Consider the following 18,130-nt stretch of genomic DNA (forward strand, 5'->3'; position numbering starts at 1 on the left):
TTTTATCTTTTACGTCATCAATGAGGCATTTTCTAAATTTTATCTGTGTTCATGGGACAATCTTGTATGTTAGCTGTAGATGATACATTATTTCAGCTTCAAGCCTCTAGAACTAAGCAGTGCTATATATGTAAAGAAATCTATTGAATCATTTTATCCCTATGCTGTTAAAAGGGTTCTCTAAGCCTACATATTAATGACATACAGTCCTATGAAAAAGTTTGGGCACCCCTATTAATTTTAATCATTTTTAGTTCTAAATATTTTGGTGTTTGCAACAGCCATTTCAGTTTGATATATCTAATAACTGATGGACACAGTAATATTTCAGGATTGAAATGAGGTTTATTGTACTAACAGAAAATGCGCAATATGCATTAAACCAAAATTTGACCGGTGCAAAAGTATGGGCACCCTTATCATTTTATTGATTTGAATACTCCTAACTACTTTTTACTGACTTACTGAAGCACAAAATTGGTTTTGTAACCTCAGTGAGCTTTGAACTTCATAGCCAGGTGTATCCAATCATGAGAAAAGGTATTTAAGGTGGCCAATTGCAAGTTGTTCTACTATTTGAATCTCCTCTGAAGAGCGGCATCATGGGCTACTCAAAACAACTCTCAAATGATCTGAAAACAAAGATTGTTCAACATAGTTGTTCAGCGGAAGGATACAAAAAGCTGTCTCAGAGATTTAACCTGTCAGTTTCCACTGTGAGGAACATAGTAAGGAAATGGAAGACCACAGGGACAGTTCTTGTTAAGCCCAGAAGTGGCAGGCCAAGAAAAATATCAGAAAGGCAGAGAAGAAGAATGGTGAGAACAGTCAAGGACAATCCACAGACCACCTCCAAAGAGCTGCAGCATCATCTTGCTGCAGATGGTGTCACTGTGCATCGGTCAACTATACAGCGCACTTTGCACAAATAGAAGCTGTATGGGAGAGTGATGAGAAAGAAGCCGCTTCTGCACGTACGCCACAAATAGAGTTGCCTGAGGTATGAAAAAGCACATTTGGACAAGGCAGCTTCATTTTGGAAACAAAATTTGAGTTGTTTGGTTATAAAAAAAGGCGTTCTGCATGGCGTCCAAAAAGAAACAGCATTCCAAGAAAAACACATGCTACCCACTGTAAAATTTGGTGGAGGTTCCATCATGCTTTGGGGCTGTGTGGCCAATGCCGGCATCGGGAATCTTGTTAAAGTTGAGGGTTGCATGGATTCCACTCAGTATCAGCAGATTCTTGAGAATAATGTTCAAGAATCAGTGACAAAGTTGAAGTTACGCCGGGGATGGATATTTCAGCAAGACAATGATCCAAAACACCGCTCCAAATCCTCAGGCATTCATGCAGAAGAACAATTACAATGTTCTGGAATGGCCATCCCAGTCCCCAGACCTGAATATCATTGAACATCTGTGGGATGATTTGAAGCGGGCTGTCCATGCTCGGCGACCATCTAACTTAACTGAACTTGAATTGTTTGTCCAAAATACCTTTATCCAGGATCCAGGAACTGATTAAAAGCTACAGGAAGCGACTAGAGGCTGATATCTTTGCAAAAGGAGGATGTACTAAATATTAATGTCACTTTTCTGTTGAGGTGCCCATACTTTTGCACTGGTCAAATTTTGGTTTAATGCATATTGCGCATTTTCTGTTAGTACAATAAACCTCATTTCAATCCTGAAATATTACTGTGTCCATCAGTTATTAGATATATCAAACTGAAATGGCTGTTGCAAATACCAAAATATTTAGAACTAAAAATGATTAAGATTAATAGGGGTGCCCAAACTTTTTCATAGGACTGTATAGTTAAGGTAGGTTATCAGAATGAGATTGAAAGTGGTTGGACACCCGGCACGCAGTTTTCTGCAACTTTGTACAGAGTAGGAAGTAGAGAGCACTGCAGGGTTATGTGCAGGATTTTTCAGGGAAGAGGGTGGGGATGGGGGGGGGGAGTGTCGCATGGGATGGGAAGGATAATTTCCCCAGGCGCAATATATTGCATTCCATAATTTCCCCACACAGTATTGTTCTCTAAGTGCCTTTATTCATAATTTCCCCCAGTGGCCCCCGCACAGCATCATTTCCAAGCTCCCACATATTATATTGCCTCCATAAAGTGTAATAGCCACTGTCTTCAAACAGTGTTATGTTCCCACATAGTGTAATGCCTCCAGTCCGAGGAGTCAGTGGTGAATATGCGTCACATTCATTGGTCTTAGGACCCCCATCCCTTCTCTGCTCCTGGTGCTGTAATATACCACATCAGATCAATGCTAGCACAGAGAAAGAACTGGAAGTTGTAAGAGCAGTGAGTACTGAGAAGCATAGTCATCAGTCTCTCCCCAGTCCCCAATGAGCGCTTCCAGCAGTAGTGACTGAAACACTCAGTAGTTATTGTCAGCAGGATCATAGTCCTCATTATTCAGGAGAGCAGTGACCAGCCAGTATCTACGGGGTCAGTTTTAACTGTGAACCTGCCCTCTTGTGTATGCTCATGCTCTGTACTGTACATTGTCACTGCATAGTATAAAAAGATACCTGCAGCTGATGGGGGAATTTACTAACCTGTCTACACCAAAACTAGTGTAAAACCGGTGCATCTTTGATGTTCGACCCAGATTTGTGCCAAGGATAGGCCACTTTCCCCCTTTTCCTTCCAGACTCCTCCCACTTTTTAAGATCAATCAAAGAAATTGATGGGAGTTACAGCTTAAGTCTTCATTAGCACATGGGACCACCCGAGCTGGAATTGATTAAGACTGGCATAGAAGACACCAAGTCTTAGTAAATGACCCCAGTGTCTTTAGGACCTGTAGGAATAAAACAAGAACATATAGATTACTTTGAATCAGTTAAGATCTAACTCAAGACCCTTGATTTACCTTTTTTTTTTTTTTAACGTGTAAAGTGTTGTACAGTATACTCCATGTTTAATTGTATAGAAATGATATGCAATGTAATGAAAGTTATTGTAACTTGCATATTGCAGACTACTGGGCAGAATTGTCTCACACAGTGTTCCATGGGCATTCCTACAAGAGGATTTATGCTGTCATTATAGATTTATATCATGGCAAATCCCAGGAGTCACTGCATTTAGAAATCTGCTGCTACTTTTATGGGTTACTTTCTGTTGATGTATTTGGGAGGATTTTTTTTCGCATCTGGCTTGTTAGAAAGTATGACACATTCCACTTCATTAAATGATCTAATTGATATGAAATAAACTTTTTCTTATTACCGTGCATAATAAATGTTGCAGGTACAGCATCCTTTCATACAGTTCATAATTCACACATCTAGGTTAAATAAGAAGTTAGCTCATGCAAATGAAAGCATCCATCTTCTGTCTCCTTTGCCTCTTGGTTTATTATGCATGCCTTTTTCTTCAGGGACGGATGAAGGAGATTGATTAGTGAAACAGACTACAGGTTTATAAGGGTGGGGGGGCTACTAGTTTGCATATATGTCTCACCATGGTCTGACTCTGGTTATTGATTTCCAGGTAAACTATGGAAAGTTAAATGGTCACAATAAATTTTCTATGCAGGAGAGTTAAAGTAGGAAATATTTAGTTTTTTTTTTTTTTTTTTACATGTGTTACAAACATCTATTATTTAGTTCTCAATAAATCATAAGCAGCCTGTATCCCATATAGGCAGCCATGTGCACAGTGGGAGGCCAAAGTCCAATTATCAGGCTGGTTGGAAGGACTCATGTAATTCAATGAAATATTAGTTAAAGAGGACCTTTCATTGTTTGGGGCACAGGCAGTTCTATATACTGCTGGAAAGCCGACAATGTGCTGAATTCAGCGTACTGTCGGCTTTCCCGATCTGTGCCCCGGGTAAAGAGCTTTCAGTCCTGGTACCGTAGCTCTTTACAGTCAGAAGGGCGTTCCTGAATTCAGCGCACTGTCTGCTTTCCAGCAGTATATAGAACTGCCTGTGCCCCAAACAATGAAAGTTCCTCTTTAAAAATATTGTAGATTTTATTTTTTTAGTCATTGTTGGTGTGTTCCTGATTTTGCTTGTGATTTGTATGGTAAAGTTAGCCAAATGCATTAATGTCATCTGAATCTCTGTATGGGTTGGTTCAGGAGGAATAACTGTCTGACAAACAAGTGTTAGGCCAACAGCTTAAAGTGTATGGTCAGCCTTGAGGCTGCCAGGGCAGTCATCTCTAGACACTGGCGCAGTGTCGCCTCCCCCTCTTTGCAGGAATGGCTCCAGGAATTCCTCCATATATGGCGTATAGAGGTGCTAGTAGCAGTGGATTCCGGTGACTCTTCCAGATTTGATGGCAGGCAGCTGTGGGTGGTGTTTCAGGAGTTGACTTGTTTCGCAGCTCCGTTTCTTGAGCTCCTGATTACCTGGGATGCGTGCCTGTACTATATTCAGGTTTGTTGTCCCTCATTTCCTCCCTCCATCTTTCCCCTCCTTTGTCCTCCTCGTCATTGTGTCTTTCTGTTCCCTGTTCCTACTCACATCTGCTTCCATGGGAGCAATAGCTCCCAGGGAAACCCTTCTTCTAGGCTTCAGCCCCTTCTCTTTTTTGTTTATTGTGTTATTGTGAGAACCTGAGCTCCACCTTCCTGACTTTTTTGTTTTCTAGGCCTGCAGCCCTGTTTAGCCTTGTGATATGGTGCCACACAGCTTCCTATTTTGCACTTTGTTCCTCACTTTGTTACTTTTTGATGATATACACTTGAATAACTTTAAGCTTAATCAAGTTTTATTAAAGTGTGTGGTCAGTTTAAAGGGGTATCCACATTTTAAAATTGATGACCTATCCCTAAAATGACCTAAAATATGTATAGTGTATTTAAGTGATGCCCGATGTGCTTCTTCCAATTTCTTTGTTCAACTCCTCATCTGTTTTGTGATAAAAAGGCCACTGACTTCCTCTAAAGTGCTGTCTGTAAGTCACTTTGACAGTCTCAATGCTGAAGATTTGTGGGCGTGTCTGTGACTTAAGACAGCCTTCCACAATAAGTCACTGAACAGATGGAGATCTGAACAGAGCAATGGAGGCAGAAGTAGCAGCGTGGAGGCCACCAGTTAAGTACACGACATGTTTAATGTATAGGTTTTTTTTCCAGCAAGGTAGCGTTCACTTTAAGTGCCTTCCATTAGTAGGTAGCACTGAATGACATCTTTAAGCAATGCTTTAAAATTAACCTGTTCCCAAAACAAGTTTTATTTATTTGTTTTTTATTTATTTATTTGGTTTTTTTTTTCAGTCCATGCTCCCTACACAAATCCGATCAGCTAACAATGAATACTATAAAGAGTAGAGGAGGGAGAAGGAGAGACCGAGATGAGACAGTCTACAGCATTAAATTAGTCATTTCTGTCGGGAAGGCTGGATAGTTATTCCTCAGAATCCAGATGTATTGAGAAAAAGAACAGTCTCTCTTTATTGCTGATGTCTCTCTTTTTGAGGAGCTCTCCTCTTCCTATGTCCACAGACTTCTATTGTACAGATTTGATCTTTGACAGAGGGCAAACAAGTGAAGAAATGGTCCCTTTTTATCATATACAGTACATTGTAAATTTTATTTTTCACCTTCACAATTTTATTTTTCATAATTCCATATGGTTACATTTTAAATATCATATTTGAAGGACTGAAGTTTCCTTGGGATGTCTGATTTCAATAAGGAAAACTACACATATGCACTGCCTCTACCCTACGACGTTGAAATATCTCAGCACTCTAACACTGCACTATACATGTATATGTGTACTATGCCCCCCAGACAAAATGAGTGGTCCCTATGTCGAGTGATTTTGGGTTATGAAAGGGTTTAGCAACAGCAGGATCTCAGTTAATTCCAGGGGAAAGTCTTGGAGAGAAATAAACGAAGATGAATAGTATGTGATTCCAGTTTTCTATATAATCATTGAAATGCAATTGAAGAGTAATTCTATAGGAATATATTACCATTGTATACAAACCTCACATCGCAGCTAGATTTCATTCTGAAAGGAAAGGTTTAAATTATGCATACATATATTTAGTACTGCAGGAAGGAATTCTAGAGCATTAACCCTTTCCTAGAACCCTATACCAGCGGAAATATGAGGTTTTGGCTGGCGATGAATCTTGCAGAATCTGCATGACTATATGAGGAACTCAGTTGGCAGCAAGAGCTGCTGCACCACCTCTGAGCACTGCACCAAACTGCAAGTACTGCAGGTGATGTATCCAAACAGCAATGCTTATAATAAGAGGGATAGAGCTGTGAGATTTCTAGACTCCTTTTAAGGTGTGTTAAAGTTTGGAGTAGCAGGGGCCACACGGTGGCTCAGTGGTTAGCACTGCAGCCTTGCAGCGCTGGAGTCCTGGTGTTCAAATCCCGCCATGGGCAAAAAACCATCTGCAAGGAGTTTGTATGTTCTCCCCCTGTTTGCATGGATTTCCATCCCATATTCCAAAAAAAGACATACTGATAGGGAAAAATGTACATTGTGAGCTCTATGTGGGGCTCACAATCTACATTTAAAAAAAAAAAAAAAAAAAAAAAAGTTTGGAGTAGCCTGGGGTCTGTCCAATGTCCAGCAGTATATTACATTGTTTTTTATTAAAAGGCGATGTTGTAGAACAAGGTTCAGCAACCTCTGACACCTGTGCCAAGGTCGGTATTTCAGACATATTTACTCAGTACAGGACTCTCTCTAATGTTTAGAACGGGTAGTCTCTCTTTCATGTACCATGTAAACACTGTCAGTGGGGTAGAGTAGCCTGCAATAGAATCCATTGGATGAAAGGCTGGGGAGCCTTCACAAGGCTCCCAGCTGTCTTAGCAACGAGATCCTGGCACCAGAGTTTGCTTGTGGGAAAATGGCGGCGCAGCTTTGACCGAGGCACCAGAGGGGTTAATGCCCACGATCGGTGCAGGTATTATCGCTGGGTGTCTGCTGCATAAAACAGCAGACACCCTGCGGCTATGGCGGCTGCCCGGCTCCTGAGTGTCCGCCATGTTTAAACAAATGTCATACGCGCTAGTACGGTGGATGTCAGGAAGGGGTTAAAGCACTCATGTGATATTATAACAGGCTGTAATTACATTACACGGTTACTATAAAACAGATACTGTGCAACGTAAATAGTGAATGAGTCACAGCAAAAGCACCACAGTCCCTTCAAAAAGTTGATCAGCAGGAACCCTGGTTTTTGGGCCACCACTGATTTCTTAGACTGTTAGGACCCTGCAGATAAGCTGTTTCCCAGAGCACACAGCTTCCAGCCTTGTTTACAAGCTGGGCGCTATGCTGCTTAGTCGCCATATTCTTGATAACCATAGTTTTGGATATGATTGTATTCCTTTCAAGTATGTGAGATACCGCTACAGTACCCATAACAGCCATTAACAGGAATATGTTGTAGGAAGTGGGCTCCGGACAAAGTTTGCACCTGAGCCTACAAGACTTTATTCATGCTTCTGATCCAAGTTTTTAATCTCTTCTCTTTTCCTAGACCAGGGGTCAGCAACCTCCAGCACCTGTGTCATGGTTGGTATGTTGGGGCTCTTGAGTTGAGATGCTTCAAGGGAAATATGAGCTACCCTAGTCAGAGGGCAGCAATTGTTTTTACACCTTAAAGCAAGTCTAAAAGTATAATGTGGCAGTTGAACACACAGCGGGGGTTTGTTCATTTCAACAAAGCTGGACAGATTTATATGCATTTATTCAACATAAAGATAGGGCAGTGCATTGGTCATCCCCCAATGTATGCAGACCACGCTGAGTCCTCTGTTCATGCAAAAGCTGATCCTATCACTAGACAAAGATCATACAAAAGTTTAGTCTAACTACTTCATCGGCTGCTGATATGGATTGTGTTTTATGACTTTCATGTAGGTGTCGATATCCTAACAATTATTGTATGGCACACGGACTACTTAGACTTTTGATTTTAAAAAAAAAAAATCGACACACCATACAAAAAGCATTGCCAACCTGTGGCGTAGAAAATGTAACACTTAGAACATGCTAATTGTGAACGGAAACTAACAATTTTCCATCATGTTCTGTGATGGAAAAATCCCTGTAAAGGGAACCTGTCCCATTGAGGATAGCTAGATGTGCACACAGCATGTTTTAGATTAGGAGATGCTGAGCAGATATATAGCTTTGCAGGAAAAAAAATTCAGTATGGCTAGTAATTTCTTCATTTCAGTTTCTTTTGATTCAGTGACAACTGATACAGATCAGCTCCTTCTGTTCTGTAAAATGCTGCCCAGAGATTGGATAGCATAACAGGTTCCCTTTAAGCCAAAAACCGCATGCCATGAAGTGTTCCATTTTATTTATTTATTTTAATTAAAATTCAGTGCCCGTCCTGGTCAAACTGGAATCTTCTCGTTTTCATTATTAGTAGATAGTAAATGTGATGACAAACTCAAGTGCTTGCTGCTGGTATTAATAATCTGGACATGGATACTGATGAATGAATTATTAAAAGCAGAAGTGCCTAAAATACATCAAATACTGTGTCGTGCTGATAAAAATTCAAAGTTTTCAATAGTTCATACCTTTTAATGGCTACAATGATGACCTATCGCAAGAATCTGGCATGGTATTTATTTTATTTCTCTTCGTGCCAGCATATTCCACAACGTTTTGCAGACATTGTCAATCACTGTCCCATATACGGCTTACAATCTACATTCCCATGTAGTATGTCTTTGGAGGGAGTGTGAAAGGAAACCAGAGTACTATGAGGAAACCCACGCAAACTCAGAGTGAACATGCAAACGCCATGTAGATGTTGCCCTTGGCTGAATTTGAACCTAGGACTCTAGTGGTGCAATGCACTGAGCCACTAAGCTGTCCAATATATTATCTGAAGAGTCACCGTAATGGAAATCCTTACTTGTATATACTATCAATTAATTGTATTGTTTATGTCTGAACATGTATGATGTGTTCAGGAGTAGGACATGGTTATTTGGTTTTGTCCCTTCTGACTTTAGAAGGGCTGTCCAGGATATACAGGCTCTCAGTATCTCATATGCCATGCCCTTCCATGTAAGTTTGTAATTGACAAAATATACCTAAAATGTGCTTTCTCCTGGATCTGTATACCAGTCATGTGACCTTGCTGTTCTTGATTTCTCTGTATCCGCTGACAATGCAGGGCTTGGAAAGGATAGTGGATTCTAAGCTCATCCGGACACGGGATGTCATTAGGGGCCAGCCGTATCATGTCTGAGCAATGCTGCCATGAAATTCCCCTCCTCTCTAACCATACTCACAGTAATGAACACAGGAGCTCATTCAGAAAGGCTCCATCCTCTGTAAGCAATGCTGTTACACTCCCCTGGTGTCCAACCATGCCTAATTCAGTAAGAAAACAAACACTTGGTATGTTTCAACTTTCTCACAAACAGAAACAGTAAGGCCCGGTTCACATCTGTGTTCGGTATTCCGTTTGGGGAGTTTGCTTGGGGTCCCCTCAAACTGAATACCGACTGTATTAAGAAGCGGTTAGCTAAAAAAAAAAACATATGGACCCCATAGACTATAATGGGGTCTGTGTGTTTTCCACGTGGGGTTTACACAAATCATGTGGAGAGAAAAGTGCTGCTTAAGGTGAGAGCCATGTGTAGGAAGGTTTTGGCAATATGCAACATGTTGGACTCTGCCTCTCTCCTTCCATCCAATGCAGGCAACTGTCACTCCTCTTTTCTCACTTGCTCTCTGTCTCTCCTTCCATCGAATTTAGAAAACAGTCATTCCTGGAAGGAGAGAGACAGAGAGTGCAATGAGAAGAGAGGGGTGACTGTTGCCTACATTGGATGGAAGGAGAGAGAGAGTGCAATAGTCATCCTTTTCTTTTCAGTAGCGCTCTCTCTCTCTCTCGCGCTCTCTCTCTTTCCATCCAATGTGGAGCCAGACTGTAGTAGATCTGTCCTGCAATATGACCCAATGTTTTCAATGAGCCATATGCAGCTACTGTATTACTGAATGAGGAGTCCAAGATGGCTGCTGAAGGTGTGGGATAGAGTGCTAAGTGCACAAGAGGGAGGGGGAGTTGTTGCAGTTCAGAGTGCAGCATCCATGGGGTTTGTAGTAAAAGCCCAGAACAAGAAGTAGCAGATGTAAACAAATATGTTAGGAGCTCCCGAAAAGACTCCAATAACTGCAGAAGGTATTTGGGTACAACCTATATTATGAACCTATTAATACCACTAAAATACTCCTTTTAAAAATTCATTATGTGCACAGAAAAACCTTTTTAAAGCTAGGGTCCTAGGTTGCGAAAATGCAGTGTTTTGGTCACTGCAGAAGTGGCGATGCAAAAAAACGCTACGTTTAACAGCACCTGCAAAGTGGATGGGATTTTGGCTAATTGTATTCACACTAGCAGAAAAAAATCCACAGCGTTTTCAGTATAGGTATAATAGGGGTAGAAAGTCCACAGAGGAGAACTCTGTGGACTTTCTGTGAAAAGTGTGTAGGAAAATTAGGAAAATAATGCGATGCATTTCCACCATAATCTTCTCCACAGCATTTTTTTTTTTTTTTTTTTTTTTGCTGCAGCCTGCTATGTTTAATTTTGAAGCTGCAAACGTACGATGCAAATAGAGTTTGACTTTAAGGGACAGTTCTTGGCAGAGAAGTCAGACTGTCATAAGAAAGGGTGAGGGCAAAGGTCTGGGGGAACCCATCTTACCATGGTGAAGAAGAAACATTTCAATGCCTACCTTAGAAATTGGAAGGGGTGTCCTGACAAAGAAGCATGTGACCTAGATGGGATGAATATAGGTAGTGTGTCAGAACATGAACCAGGACCCCTAATTACAAAAACTGTTGATGCAAAGAAAAACTTTCACACCATTTTTGGAGCATCAACTGCTGGGTGCTGGCCATCTTATTCTAAGCTCCATGGAACCAGAAGGACTATTGTGAAGGTAGACCATGTCCATTCTTATTTTTATACCTGCTTTATACTGCTTAAGAAATTATATTTTTCTTTGTGCAACGTTTATACATTAAGATGGCGCCTGTATCCAGTACCACACCCAGATGCTGACGCACATGATCGTCATGTGGTTTACAAGAAAGACAGTATCATTTCCTGGGAACTCGAAAGCTAAGAGATGTTGAAATTTAAGAGCCAATGACTGATCGCCAGTGTATTCGGATACAAGACGTATATGCTTACAGCCTGCCGTTATCTTATCTTTCTTGCATTCCTGTATAAAAACTGTAACTTCCTTAATAAACCTCAGTACTGTGTGAGCAGCCAGAGCGTCCAGCATGGCCTGAGATTGAAACTGAACCACCTTGTGTCAGAGTCTCTCTTAGCAAGCGCGCACATGCATGATTGATTTGGAGCAGGTGACTGACCACTGAGAGTGACCCGTATTCTGGCGGAGGTCACTACCTCAACACTATAACAAAGTTTTTTGTTTGTTTGTTTTGTTTGTTTTTTTTCTCCATTTCATTTTTCAGCCATATTTATGTCACCTTTGTTTGTCGTTTTTTTTTTTTGGTTTTTTTTTTCATAAGCACTGTACCTTTTGGGTGTTAAAGCATTAAATTTAGGTGGGCCTGGTATGTTGTACGCATCCAATGGCTTTTAAGGTGTGTTTGCTGTCTGACTGCTAGATGTGTGCATATATGAATGGGATTCCTATTATCCCTAAACATCAGTAGCTGTGGCAGTGTGTTTCTGGGGTGCGTGAACTGTGTTGGGGTGTGATTTACACGCAGTCTGTACGTGGCAGTCACGTATTTATAAACAAAAGTACATAGGAAGTAGTAGTTCCTAGAGACGAGAGATGTAAAACATAAATATTGCAGTAGTTCCTAGATAAGTAGTGTGAAAGTTTTATTGTCCTCTTATTGAGATCCAGTGCATGGTTGTGATGCCCCCACCGCGTCTGAGAGCACTTTCCTATAAGAGGTACAGAATTACATAAATCTATGAGACACATTAATTCCTGTTCTGGGTGTACGAAAGATTGTCGTGAGTTTATACTGCCAGACCTTCGTGTCTCTCTGACATTCGAAGTTTTCTTTTAATATCAAAATTTTCATATCATTACCGTATATTGTGATTATTTCTCCTAGGTATTGCCTCCCAATAGGACATTTGTTCCATGTAATTAAGTGGACCACATAGGGGGTGGTGCAGGTGATGGTACCTGGGATTTTGTAGTCCTGATTTGTATTATGGATCTCGATTTTGTTGCTGATCATTATGTATGTACAAGTTTTACATATTTTTTTTTTGTTGCAGGGAAAATGTTCCTGTTATTGTTGGAGGGGACAGTGAGCCTCTGACAATGATGATCTTGAGATTAGGGGCAGCCTATAACACAGGAGATGGGGATATGGAAATATTGAACCTGTCAGCGCCAAAATGGTTATTAGACCAGTCCTAGTACAAGTGCTGAGAGCTGAGAACACAGTGATATTATTTGTTTGTACAATGGTCGCATTTGACAAAAAATGTGGGTAATTAGCGCATCCCCTCATACATATATATAATGGTGATCTTTTGGGCTCTGCTTCTGAAGCACAGCCCCTGCGATCACTACAGCGGCTGGCACGGTGATAACACTATACCTGATACTACCAGTGCCCCCCTGCAGTGCAATCACAGGGTGCCTATGGGTTGCCATGGTGGCAACTAGGGGCCTAACAATGGCTCGTGGCTGCCATTATAGACTATTAGAATGTGCTAGAGGCATGATGTTATAGAATGCCTGTTACAATTCACTACGGGCACAATACACTGCACTATATTATTTCAGCCAGTCCATAAATGGCATGAAAAATAATGCCAAAAATTACCATATTGTTTATCCTGCTACCCAAAACATGGAATACAAAACGATGAAAATGTTGTTTGAATTCCAAAGTGACAACAATGAAAACTGTGTTATCCTACAAAAAAAAAGCCATCCCACAGCTCCAATGATGGGTTTCAGTATATGTGATCCAAAAAGAGGGGGGTTTTTTATTGTCAAAGTAGCCATAACCGCACTAACCCGTGGAATAAATTAAAAAGAGGAACTGGACAAAATTTATATAGCAAAAAATCAATGGCCATTTTACTATATTTTCCCAATTATTTCCAGAAAGCATTTAAAAAAAAAAAATAATCACAAAATTATTTGTATTGTAAGAGTGGTGCTGTTAAAAAACACAACTAATGCACAGAAAACCACTCTCACATATGGATATGTCAACGTAAATATAAAAAGTTACAGCTCTTGGAATATGATAATGAAAAAGTGTAAGCTGTTCTGGTGTGGGATGTTGGAATACAAAAATTGCACATCCATGGTAGCCAAGATGGTTCTCTCTGATACTGGAACCTATTACTGAAAGTTTATATAATAGGACTGTTGTGTCTTGAAGGTAGCTGGCTGTATCCTTGTATCTTACCAAATAAAGCCTGAATTTTGTGCTGAAGGCTCAGTATCTCATGGACTACTTTTCGGGCCAGTTCATACACCTATTTCCTATATGCATGTGTCATCAGTATAACATTTGCCAGAAAATATGAATGCTTCCTAGAAGGGGACAATAAGAAAACCTTTCCACAGGGGTAGCTTATTGTCTCATCCCCTATTGACATTGATTTGTAACCAGAATCGTCTGAATGTATTATTCCTTCTAAGACAAGGTTTACGTCTATGTCAGGCTTTCTGTTTTTCTCTTCTGTCATAGGAAAAGAAAAATGGATCTTTAACATGATGGACACCAACACTGCCTGACTCTGAGTGTCTGGTTTCTGTCATAGTATCTGTCATTGTACCCAATGAAATAGGACAACATCTAACGTAGATGGGAACACAGTCCAAAATAAACAGAAAAATATAGATCTACGTATACATGGCAAGACTCTAGTGATGTCTGGTGTATTCTATATACAGGCGGGTTAAGGGGTGCAGTGGCTGGAGTATTTAAAGACAACTTGGTAATTTCTTAGTAGCTACGGTAACAATTCTGGTTTTTATTGATTTGGTTAAGCTGTATCGATCATTCCAAATGACTGATATAATGTGTCTTGGCTATAAGTATATATGCTGGGACATACTGTTAGACCATTCTATATTTCAGACAGGTCTTAGACCATTTGTACTCCTTCATAAGTCTGTCTTTGCTTTTCCATGTGGGACACATTTAATAGTTCATAGATTTCTGAATCCTATTGATTTATATGAGATGGAACTGGGTATTTGCATTAGACCCGTGTCTTGTTCATGAGCCATTGATCAGCTCACAAAGTGTTACAAAACAGTAGGCTGTTATTTTACATGGTAAAATCAATGTAGGTAACATGGCCCTAGCTTGTCTTTTTTTGCAGCAGTACTCCTTTATTACCTAGGGTAACCATAGCTTTTATTCAACATTCTTGCTTTGGCAGTAATTTGATATGATTTTCCATAAATTAATATGTTTCCATATAAAATCCATATGTCTATTTTTTTTGAGTTAATGTTGTTAAGACGATGATCTTCTAAATATCCTCCATTATTTCACGTAAATATTTCTGCTTGATAAAGTAGTTCTTTTACTAAGATATTAAACAAATAAATAGAGTCAAGACTCTTGTGTGTGTCTGGAAAGTAGCTAATCTCAAGCTGAGTAGAAGATAATTGGCTTTGAACTCCAAGGTTACGGCTGTTGAGTGTTCTGCCGTGGATCACGCCACGCTTTTTATGTGTGCTCTGGCTAGAGAACACCCATGTTTTAATCTAGCCAGAGTATAATATAATCAGAATATGCATCTACAAAGGTTTATTGGCTCCGATGACCTCCTGTCTTGAGCCGAAAAAGATGTATGACTTCAGAGCAGAGGAATAAAGCATCTTCCATTTAGAGAAAGTCGAGGCAGACAACATAATTAAAGCCTTCAGTAAATTGTAATCATAAAACTGACTGTTCACCCTTCATGGTCTCTCACCCACTTACTGGCATTATGAGTTGCTTATTAGTGTGTGAACGGAGGAAACTTTGCTCTCTGTTATTTAATGTAATGCTTTTCAGAACCACTTGCCTTTCCTATATGGACTTTGGCATCATTTTTTGAAGACATGATGAATAGGATGGCATAAAATGGGACTGTGTGATTTATCATTGTGTGGTAATAAGAGACCACATCTCACTCTTTTATCAATGCAAATCAGCTTGTGTGGAAACAATTTTTGAGGTTCCACTTTTAATGATATCCATAATTTTCCTTTTAACAGAAGAGTTCAAGGGCTCAACAATAGTTGAATTAATGAAGAAAGAAGGCACCACGCTAGGGCTTACAGTGTCAGGTGGAATTGACAAGGATGGGAAGCCAAGAGTATCAAACCTGCGTCAAGGAGGAATCGCTGCTAGGTAATCTCATATACACCCAAGCCCAAATACACAGTCATAATGTGGTAGCAGCATAGGACCAGATGGTTTATTGAGTGTACTGTTACCGCACTTTCAGCATGTCTTATCGACCCAAATAATTGACACCGGATTTTTCGAACATGATACGACTTTGAGATAAGGAAGCATTTCTGTGACTGGATACAATACTTGTACACATGTAATATTGATAATAGCATATGGTTTCTGCTAAACAAACATTTTCCAAAAACACATTGAATAAACCGTGCATTTTAAGAAAAAGACATGGACCACACATCCCAATACATTGATCTATGCTTCTCAGCAGAATCTACAAAAAAAAAAAAAAAAAAGAACATGAGGTCCTTAGTATACATTTAAATCAAGATGTATAAGCCCACTAGCCAATTCATGGTGACCTCTGGATACCTGTACTGCTAAGCCCCCAGACTCTAGGCCACACCGCCCCAGCAATGGCAGACAAAATACTTGATTGTAATGTACACTAAGAATCACATGTTTATTTTTGTAGATTTTTCTTGGAAGCATCAATCAAGAGCTCAGTTGTAAGTTGTAGAAATCTTCCCATAGTCATAAATAGTCTTACATTTCTTTCAGCTGTTTAGTCATTAAAGTATATAGCTTCAGACCCCAACCTTTACTGCAGGACATATGGGAACAGCTGAGCAGTGTTGCTCTATGTTGTTCCTGTAACTTCCATAGAGGAGACTAGGGACTATGGAAACTACATAGTACAACTGAGCGACAGGGTTTCCTTAGCTTCACAATTATGGAAACTGCATAGCTGATAATAAAAAAAAAATAGTTTTCTGCAGTTTTTCAGTCCTTTGGATGCATCTACCAATGTAAATAGGTGATTTTTTCATTCTGGTTAGCAAATCTACATTCAGGCACACGCATACCATATATCAATACACTTGGCTATTCAACTCCTGCCTCTTATTCTCTTGTGCTCCCCGCCATTTCTGTAAAAAAGTGTTTCTTTTATTATGCTTGGGCAATTATGCAGCGGATGTTCCCCCTGTACTCCGAACACACCATCGTCATCAACTGCTCGCCGCCCCTTAGTGCCTTTTATTCACCCCCCGCATCTTCTCCTAGTCTTCAGCCTTGTGTAGGCATCAGAAGCTGTGCTATACGTGGCTGAAATCATGTAAAAAAACATTGCAAAATGGCTGACGAAGCATGTGCAGTCGGCTCTGCCCAAATATGAAGTGGCAGAGTCGACTGCACATGAGGAGAAGATACAGGGGGAGTGAACAAGAGGCACTAAGGGGCGGTGAGCAGTTGATGACACTGGGTAACACCCCCTGTGCTTCCTGAGCATAATTTGCATATCAGAAGAAACGCTTTGTTACAGAAACTGCGGGGAGCACAAGAGAATGAGAGGCCAACATGCCATTACTTCAAAACGTCATTTTCTAATGATAGAATCCTTTTGAAGGGAATCGTCACCATATTATCTTAGGTCAAACATTGCGATCTAAGAAATCTTAACTGCTGGAGCTACATTTTTTATTATTATAGTACTAGAAATAGCTGGCATACACCTATAAATAAATGGAAAACTGGCTGCTTGCAGCTGCTATTTGAGGGGACTTCTGAATTGACTGCATACTGTATTATTACATTTTAGGTATATGTGGTATGCAGTAAAATTGTATGCTTCCTCTATTGGGATTGCAGCCAGTCAGAATCCAGTCATATAAGTGGAACTGTTATTTTTTTTCATTTTACAATATGTGATCAAACGTGTTAGCTGGTCACTAGGTTTTCAACAAACTTTGCAGAAATTATTATTACTCTTTCTGCTCTTATTGGTCTGTGTCATTGCTCCCCCCTCCTTATGCTAAAATGACTTTCACTCTTAGAATCCCTTCTATATACCTCTCAAAATAGACTTCAGGTCACATAACTTAGATTACATATGTCTATAGACTGGGTGAAAAAGTAAGCAGGAGTTGAGAGAGAAACATGGGCTCAATGTCATGCTAGAGCCAAATAGGAGATTTCTCCCACAATTAAAGCCCCTTACTCACATCAGTACCGGTCAGAACTCTCTCTAAGCCCTGCATGGTCCTGGGGTTGTTTCTGCGTGAGACAGGCAAATGGTTATAGTTCAGATTTGAGCAGCAGAGGGGAAAATAGAGAATAATATACAAGTCATATAATGGCCAGATATAATGTATACTCAATGTACCAGAGGTGTATCTAAGGATTCAGCATGGAAGGAGGGGGCAAACACGGCCAAGTGGGTTCCCAACTCAGGTTTACAGATATTATCACTATAGGGTGCCTGTACAGTGATTTAGGTGAATATTCCATAGGAAACCTTTGTGACTTAGAAGTGACATCTCTGACTATCACAGTTGACATTTCGTCTCTATCTCAACTAGACTGTCATGACCACTTCTTCTAGCTGTGACTTATCTCTAACTTGTCTCTGTGACTAATCTCAGATATCTTTGACGACTTCTCAAAAAAAAAAATTGTGGAATTTCCGACACCCAGGACCGATCTGATCTGTTGTGCAAGTCCCATGACCCCTTCTCTGTTTACATTGTATCGTTCATTTCATAGTAGCCATGCAATGTAACTACAGCCTCATCCTATACACTTCTATAAGACAAGGCTGTAATTATATGACATGGTCACAGAAAAACAGACAGCATGCATATAAACAGAGAAGAGATCGCATGGCCTCGTCAAACAGGTGATCAGGGGGGTCCAGTTGTCAT

The 18,130-nt window shown here is 40.2% G+C and overlaps 1 protein-coding gene across 7 annotated transcripts in view; it reads left to right on the forward strand.

Moving 5' to 3' along the window:
* Window positions 1-18,130, forward strand: part of GRIP1 (glutamate receptor interacting protein 1) — a 355,754-nt gene that overhangs the window by 256,095 nt on the left and 81,529 nt on the right. For 6 of the 7 annotated variants that reach the window (XM_075274408.1, XM_075274404.1, XM_075274405.1 and 3 more), the window contains exon 3: window positions 15,236-15,371. The exons of the other annotated variant lie outside the window; for it this stretch is intronic. In XM_075274408.1, the coding sequence (XP_075130509.1) occupies window positions 15,236-15,371 (136 nt within the window). The remainder of the gene's footprint in view (window positions 1-15,235; window positions 15,372-18,130) is intronic. 7 annotated transcript variants of the gene reach the window in all.

Source organism: Leptodactylus fuscus, chromosome 5 (genome assembly GCF_031893055.1).
Source record: "Leptodactylus fuscus isolate aLepFus1 chromosome 5, aLepFus1.hap2, whole genome shotgun sequence".
NCBI classification, from domain to species: Eukaryota; Metazoa; Chordata; class Amphibia; order Anura; family Leptodactylidae; genus Leptodactylus; species Leptodactylus fuscus.